The following is an 8,308-nucleotide window of genomic DNA, read 5'->3' as shown; positions in this document are numbered from 1 at the left end:
GGACTTGCATTTATTGTAGTTAGCATTTTTAAAACGAGGGTGAGAACTTTCAAAATATACTCCATTATATATATTCTTCTTTTATCAGTCTGAGGTTTTTGGTTTTTTTTTTTTAAAGTCACAAACATAAAATCACCAAATATCTTTCCCCTTGATTAACTAACTTGATTAACTCTAACCACTGTCCTCAGCACAACTTATTATTCATGTGTACTCTATTAAAAAAACTGATTTTCACGCCAGGGTATTTTCAGTGGGAAAATCCAAAACAATTAAATACCTTCAGTGGAATTAAACATAAGCAAAACTCAGCAAAATCTATCTGGGTGCACAGAGCTTTGCAGAGAAAATGTTTCCTTCTTTTTCAGTAAAGTGACATTTTCCTCACATTAATGTGGCTCTGCTATTTGTTCCCCAGTCATGGGCGATCAGGGCCACTACGCACGCACTCTTGGGGTTCTGCCCTCGGCCCCCGAAGATTCTGCCTTTTGTGTTTCCTTGGAGCTGGGCTGGGAAGAGATTGGAGGCAAAGGGCCCAGTCTGGGTCCAAACGGGGCGGCGAGGCGGGGTTGGATTTTCACTGTTGTCTTTTCCTGGTGGCACGGGGGGAGGCGGCTTGTCCTCTCCCAGGCCGCAGCCTGCCTCGGAGGACAGATTGCCCCCCTCCCCCCGGCCGGCAGCACGCGCCTCTTTTGAGTCCAGATTGGCCGCAACCGGCGCTCAATAGCGGGAGGTTAATTTCCTTCACAAAGGTGAAGGGGGCACGGCTCCGGGGGGCCCCGCGCCCAGACAGGCGGCCCCTTTATTCCGCAGCGCCTTGATTGGAGCCCTTGATTTAGCATCTGATGTCAACCGGCGAACAAAATGCCCGCTCCGAATGAAAATGCATGAGGCCGCGCAAGGAGAGCGGAAACCAACTTCACTGGGGCGCACGCGGCTTACGGCGCTTTTCGGCCTTTGGCCAACTCCACCCAAATCAAACCAGCCCTGGGCGACGCGGAGGCTCCCAGCGGCCTGGACTCGGCCCCCCACCCCCGCAACGATGCCAATCTCGGAGCCTCCAGGAACTTAAAAAAAAAAAGTTTAGAAATTCAAGGGGTTTTGTTTTTGTTTTTGTTTTTTAAAAGCAGCCCATCCTGCCCATACCCCCATCCAGCGCCGCGTCTGCTGGCAATTGAAGAAGTGCGGTGCCAACTGTTTCACAAACTCGAAAGAAACCTCCCCGAGGCCCGCGGGCCAGCAGGGGCCGCGGACACGAACATCGCCCTCGGCTGCAACCAGAAGGCCAGATCCTCTACCCAAACTTGGAACTCCAGAGCCCCATTTTCGCTTAGATCCTGGGTCCCGCGGTCCACCAGTCCGAGGCCCGGGCGGGGCTCTGGGCGGCCCCGGCTTTGTAGCTATTTTCGATTCTTATTTCCCAAACGCCAGGAGTTCCTGCGCCTCCCCCAACCCCTCTCCCGCCCCGGCAGCCGCGCTCAGATCTCCCCCGCGCCTGCTGCTGCCCACCGCCGCCCCTACCCAATCAGCGCGCACAACTTCCCCCTCCACTCCGGCTCGCGGATTGAACCCTCCTGACATATTTGGGGCCATTCTTCTCCTTTGTTGCTATTTTGCTCGCGACCCGCGGGTAATCCCCGCGCGGGAGGGGGGCGAGCATTGTCGTGCTGATGGACGGGCCCATTTGGCGGCTCCGCGCCCCCCGGAGGAGAGACACAAAGCCCAGGCACGTGCGCCTCCCCATAGAGGAGCAGCAGACCGTGAAGGGAGGCGGGGCCGGGCGTGTGCCTGGGCCGGGCGGGGCGGCGGCGCCGGGAGGGGCGGCGGCGGGGCGCGCGCGGGGGCCCCGCGCCCTCAGGTACATCTGCCGCACCTACCGAGCGACCCCTGAGTCCCGGCCCCCTTTTGGCCGCCGCGTCGCCCTCCCACCCGCCCAGGCGGAGGAGCTGCGGGCGCGCTGATTGGCTCCTGGGGGAAGCGGGAGGCGAGAACAATGGCCCCCTCCCCCAGTTAAAAGGGAGCGGCGCCCGAGCCCGGGTACAGGGACGCGCGTGCAGGGCGCAGAGCCGGGCCAAAGCCGCCGCCGGCGCCACGCGAGTCCCGCCGCCGCGCCCGGGCCATGGGCCGGGGGCACTGAGGGCCGCCGGGGCCGAGCGCGGAGGTGGGACCGAGCCAGCGCCTCGCCTTCGCGCCGCGCCAACATGCCCCGCGGCTTCCTGGTGAAGCGCAGCAAGAAGTCCACGCCCGTGTCCTACCGGGTCCGCGGCGGCGAGGACGGCGACCGCGCACTGCTGCTCTCGCCGAGCTGCGGGGGCGCCCGCGCCTCGCCCCCGGCCCCGAGTCCCGGGCCGGGCCCGCTGCCGCCGCCGCTGCCGCCCGCCGAGCGCGCACATGCGGCGCTCGCCGCCGCGCTCGCCTGCGCGCCGGGCCCGCCGCCGCCCCCGCCGGGGCCGCGGGCCGCGCACTTCGGCAACCCCGAGGCCGCGCACCCCGCGCCGCTCTACAGCCCCACGCGGCCGGTGAGCCGCGAGCACGAGAAGCACAAGTACTTCGAGCGCAGCTTCAACCTCGGCTCGCCTGTCTCGGCCGAGTCCTTCCCCACGCCCGCCGCGCTGCTCGTGGGCGGCGGCAGGCGGCGGGGCGAACGGCGCGGGCGGCGGCGGCGGCACCTGCGGCGGCGACCCGCTGCTCTTCGCGCCCGCGGAGCTCAAGATGGGCACAGCGTTCTCGGCCGGCACCGAGGCGTCCCGCGGCCCCGGGCCCGGCCCCCCGCTGCCCCCGGCCGCCTCCCTGCGGCCCCCGGGCAAGCGGCCCGCGCCCCCCGCCGCTGCCGCCGCCGCCGCCGCCGCCGAGCCGCCCGCCAAGGTAGCCAAGGCCCCGGGCGCCAAGAAGCCCAAAGCCATCCGCAAGCTGCACTTCGAGGACGAGGTGACCACGTCGCCCGTGCTGGGGCTCAAGATCAAGGAGGGCCCGGTGGAGGCGCCGCGGGGCCGCGCGGGGGGCACGGCGCGGCCGCTGGGCGAGTTCATCTGCCAGCTCTGCAAGGAGGAGTACGCCGACCCGTTCGCCCTGGCGCAGCACAAGTGCTCGCGCATCGTGCGCGTGGAGTACCGCTGCCCGGAGTGCGCCAAGGTCTTCAGCTGCCCGGCCAACCTGGCCTCGCACCGCCGCTGGCACAAACCGCGGCCTGCACCCGCCGCCGCCCGCGCGTCGGAGCCCGAAACCGCCGCCAGGGCTGAGGCGCGGGAGGTGACGGGCGGCGGCAGCAGCGACCGCGACACGCCGAGCCCAGGCGGCGTGTCCGAGTCGGGCTCCGAGGACGGGCTCTGCGAGTGCCACCACTGCGCCAAGAAGTTCCGCCGCCAGGCCTATCTGCGCAAGCACCTGCTGGCGCACCACCAGGCGCTGCAGGCCAAGGGCGCGCCGCCGGCGCCCCCCGCCGAGGACCTACTGGCCTTGTACCCCGGGCCCGACGAGAAGGCGCCCCAGGAGGCAGCCGGAGACGGCGAGGCGGCCGGCGTGCTGGGCCTGAGTGCGTCCGCCGAGTGCCACCTGTGCCCGGTGTGCGGGGAGACGTTCCCCAGCAAGGGCGCCCAGGAGCGCCACCTGCGTCTGCTGCACGCCGCCCAGGTGTTCCCCTGCAAGTACTGCCCGGCCACCTTCTACAGCTCTCCTGGCCTCACGCGGCACATCAATAAATGCCACCCATCCGAGAACAGACAGGTGATCCTCCTGCAGGTGCCCGTGCGTCCTGCCTGCTAGAGCGCGCCCTCCGCCTCGGCCCCCCCGAACTGTGCCTTCGCCTGGAGACCCACGAAGAGAGCGCGCCCTGACCCCGCTTCCGCGCCAGGGCGCCCACCCCTGGTGAAAGTGTCGTCTCAGCTTCTCTCGGTGTGGCGTGACGGTAACCCCGGTCCTCCCTCTGGTTGTGACTCCTTTTGGACCCCCCATCCCTTTGCGTTGTGTGCCCTTCCCCCCTCCCTCCATGGCGCAACAGGAGCCAGTCTCGTTCTGTACAGGGGAGAAAAGCTGTGCGCGTCTGTCTCGCGGGTGGAAGCCGCCCCTTGGAGGGGAGATGTTTCTCTTGCTAGTATTCGCTGTGTTCATGGTCTAGAAATGCGGTTTGCTCTCGCCTGCCAATCTCTGCTCTCTGTGTACGTAGCGTACGGGTTGTTTTGGGTGAATCTTGAGGAATAAATGCCTTTATATTTCACAGGCTGTAAATTGAACTTCCCACACGATTAGCTTTATTATGGCTTGTGAACTGCTGGAGTCTGGCTTTACCTTTTTGTATGTGAACAAATCAAATTGCTTAAAAAAAGAGTTTTCTTTAGTTTAGCCGCAAATGCCTTGAACTGTGTCCGTTTGGGATTGTCCTGGGGGGAGGGAAGGGGCTTTTCAGAAGATGCTGTAGAAACTGCCTCAAGTGTTCCACGTAAGACTTTCGGTTTGATCATCTTTGTTGAGGTAGGAATATATGAGTTCCCTCCAAATGTATATGTTGATTTATGAGTAATTGTTATTTATTCTTTATTTATTTATATTAATTATGAAGATTATGATATTATTTGATTACAGTTTTTGGTGTGCTTTCCCCTCCCCCCAACACTCTTGCCATCTCACTGTGCATTTTAGAAGAGAGCCTTTTTCTAAAGGGATCTGCTAAAAGTTTTAACTTTTATACCTATCTGAGCGAATTACAGACAACCTACCATTTTATTCTGCTCGGAGGGCCCCTGGGGCCCTCACGTAACCGACAGCTCTTACTTTTAAATGCAATCTCTTTTCTACATACATTATTTTCTTAATTGTTAGCTATTTATAGAAAGCTTCAATAGAACTGTTTCAACTGTATAACTATTTACTATTCAAATAAAGTATTTTCAAAGTCAAAGTAAGGTGGACTTATTTCTGCATCACGTGGTTCCAACAAGGATTTGAAATAGGGACTTCCAATGATTTCTTGAATGTGTCCGTATTGTTTACTAAGAACACCGCTTTCCCTGGGACCGAGGCTTTGTAGGGCTGAGCCTGGTCTGCGGGTTCTGCCCTTTGGCGGTTCAAGGGTACAATCTCAAAATGGCTAACCAGAGCTTAAGTCTCCTTAGGGGCCCTTAGGAGTGTGCTGGAAGGTGCAGGTGAGAATGAAGACTGTGCGAATCTTTTTCAGGGACATCTAGATAAATGTCCACAAGACCCTACCCTTTAAACCCAGGGGCTGTAGGAACAGCTACTGTAACTTAGCAGATCCTTCCTCTCCTGACAGTCTGGGGCTCAGTGTAACAGTCGTTCTTCAGATAAAGTGGGTAATTTTTGATCCTTAAGTATCAACTCGAAGGAAGTAGAAATGATTTTATGGTCAGATTTCCAAAGTAAAGGAATCAGACCCATTCCCATTTGGATGCAACAGAAGTGGAGCAACTGGGTTTGGGATGAGGGCTCGGAAATAATTTTCCAATCAGGTAAGCAGTCCATTTGGGGGGACCTGGAACACCATCTGTTTGGGTATTAAATTTAATAATGGTAATTACAGTGTTTCCCGTTACGTGTCACAAAGCTCTTTGAAGAACAGTTCTGACACTCACCAGCTAATATTTTGAGTTGTTTTTCTGTGTCTTTGAAACACTCGATTACCCAGCTGTGCCAAACATCACCGTCGTGCCTGCCCTGCCCTTCGTGGTGTGTTTCTGCCGCTCTTCTCCCGGGGCTCAGGAAATCTAAGGTTTGCCCAGCCGAGAGCGTTTAGAAGTCTGTATGGGGGGGGGGGGCTGCCTTTCCGAGGGCGCAGCTGGCGTGACCACGGGCAGAGCACTAGGTGAGAAACACGGAAGGAAAATGTGACGCAAGACTGAGCCTGGAGTTCTGTGTGGGAGAGGGTTTAGTAAAAGGCTCAGCCGCCAGGCACAGGGAACATTCCTCCCTTTGTGAGGCTCTTGAAACACAGCAACAATGAAGGGGCGGCCGGCCCAGGTGAGCCTCCAGGACAAACTGCAGCCCTTTTATGGGTGATGACTGTGACTTTTGCCAGTTTGGAAAGTCACACGGGGAGACGGGAGCTCAGCGCAGCCCGACATAAAAGCGCAGGGACAAAGCTGTGTTCAGAACATTCTGGAAACTTTGAATGGCACAACAAAAAACACAAATTTGTGGGCTGAGGATTGCTCCTCTGAGCAACAATAATAGTTTTTTTTTTTTTAATGCTTTCTCTTCAGTACGCCGCCCAATAAAAGGATCCCTCTTCCTGAGGGTCAGTGTGTGTTCTCTGCCAAAAAAAGTTTCCTTGAAAACCTGCTGGTGGGCCTGCAGGGCCAGCATCCTGGCGTCTGCGTTTGGCTCACTTTTTCTTGTCCGTCGTCATAAATCCTAACTCCTAGGGTCCCCCCTCGTGAGTGTCAGTAAGACTTCGTTGTTCGCTCCTTGTCCTCCGTGGAAGTTTACTTCCATTGATCAAACAGAGCTTTTCTAAAATAGAACCCCACAGTTCATGAAATGGGGCAGTTAAGGAGCGTGCTGAAGCTGGCTGAACAGTGCAGAAGGGACAGCAAAACACCCCAGCTGACTTCAGGGTGACGCGGTGTGAGTTAGCAGGCTGTTCCACAGGGAGGAAAGCACATTCTCTCTTTTGAATCCCTCCTTGGACAAGTTTGCAGGGGCCCCTAACACAGAACACCCAGTGGGAATGCACCCACCTTCTTTACAGGTGTGTGAAGGATGCTGAGGACGTCCTGTGTGAACGAGGCTGCTCCAAACTCGGACCCCCACCGGCAGACGCTGGCCACGCAGGACAGTTTGGCCTGGGCGAGGCGGGTGGGAGCCTGTGCTGGGGACATGTGTCCTCTCCGTGTGGCCCCATCACCATCAGCTGGTCCGAGGCTCTTCTCCGGCTTGGCTCCGGGAGCCTGGATCACATGGTGGAGGCAGCCTCCCCGGGGTAACCTGTGAGCAAGGTCAGAGGCACCCCCACCAGCTGTCCACAGTGATCCCGGCCCTGGCGCAGAGCAGAGCAAAGCCGGAGGCTGCCTGGGCTCTGGCCTCACTATGTCAGGGTGCCCTGCAGAGACCTGGGGGCACCAGGCTAGGCAGGGCAACACCAGTCACCAGGCGCCTGTTGCCCCGTGTGTCTGTGCCCAGAGGCTGCCGGTAAGGGTGCCCAGTCCTTCGGTGCCGCCACCACTCCGAGGGCAGCTGCCTCCTCCCACCAGCCACCCCTCCACCCCCTTGGACTTAATTCCACAGCCATCCACAGTAAGCAGGAGAATCTTTTAACGTGCCTGCTGCTGTAGATAACACCATAGGAACCCTTCACCACCAGATGTCTCGCAGAAGAGAAATTTCTAGAAGCAGCTTGGGCAAACCCCTGGGCTTCCTCCAGGCCTGTCTCCTCATCTCTGAGCCAGAGAATGGGCTTCTGTGACGCACAGTGAGACGTTGGGCAAGGATTCCCTAGCCTGAGACAGAAGGCAGCGGGGACCCCAGAGGGAGTGGGGGTTGCATAGGCGGGAGGAGCCCCGCGCTGTGGGAGGAGCCCCGCACTGCGGGAGGAGCTCTGCACTGTTAAGGCTCAGCTGTAAACCCGCTGGCCTGTGGCAGGCAGGCTTTGAGCAAAACTTGTGATCGTCTTGCAGAAGGGACGTCTTGGTCTCGTGGAGACATTTTGGGGCAAATAGACCCTAGTGTGTGGGGTAAGTTATAGTCATACAGACGCATAGTGTGCGCGTCGCCCAAGCAGCCTGTTATGGGACCAGGTTAAGTTACCGTCCTTTGCTGGTGAGGCTAGGGATCCTTGCTGTTTGGTAGTTCAAAGTCCACATTGTGGCATTTGGAGAAGCTCGAGGAGGAAACTGAGTTGTAGAGAGGAACCCACAAGGTGGCAAAGCGCACACGTGTGAGAGAATCAACTGAACAGCAACGTGCAAGGATACGGACTCCATCCGATGGCCAAGGTGGCACCCAGGCATGGCGTGCAGTACGGCGCGGTCTGAGGACACTTAGCATTCTACTCCTGAGTTATGCAAACATCTGAGTAATGGTTTGGCAATATAACCTGAAAGTAACAGCTGAGAGTTCTGCTGGGCTGAGAGAGAGGGCAACCATATGCAATCTTCTTGCTATTGAGGAAGCTGTGTTTGTCTATCGCCGACCCGCAGCATTAAACACCGTACTTGCAGGGAAGGGCTGGCATGCTCGTTGCTCCCGGGTGGCGCCTGGCGGCCGGCTCTAACCGGCACGTGGGCATCGCAGAGGGAAGTTCACCCTCTGAAGGGCTGCTTCTGGTCCTGGCTCTTCCTCCCATCCCCCGGCACCTCTG

At 58.5% G+C, this 8,308-nt stretch overlaps 1 protein-coding gene across 1 annotated transcript; it reads left to right on the top strand.

Annotated features, from left to right (window-relative positions):
* Positions 1-2,071: 2,071 nt before the first annotated feature.
* INSM1 (INSM transcriptional repressor 1) lies at positions 2,072-4,894 on the top strand. Its single transcript, XM_032461748.1, is given in 2 exon segments — positions 2,072-2,630; positions 2,632-4,894. Coding segments are annotated over 2 exon segments (1,560 nt in total). The 5' UTR covers positions 2,072-2,201; the 3' UTR covers positions 3,763-4,894.
* The last annotated feature ends 3,414 nt before the right edge of the window (positions 4,895-8,308 follow it).

The sequence above is a fragment of the Camelus ferus genome, chromosome 19, assembly GCF_009834535.1.
Source record: "Camelus ferus isolate YT-003-E chromosome 19, BCGSAC_Cfer_1.0, whole genome shotgun sequence".
In the NCBI taxonomy this organism is placed as follows: domain Eukaryota; kingdom Metazoa; phylum Chordata; class Mammalia; order Artiodactyla; family Camelidae; genus Camelus; species Camelus ferus.
Note: the sequence above shows the minus strand (reverse complement) of the source record. Positions and strands in the feature narration are given on the sequence as shown.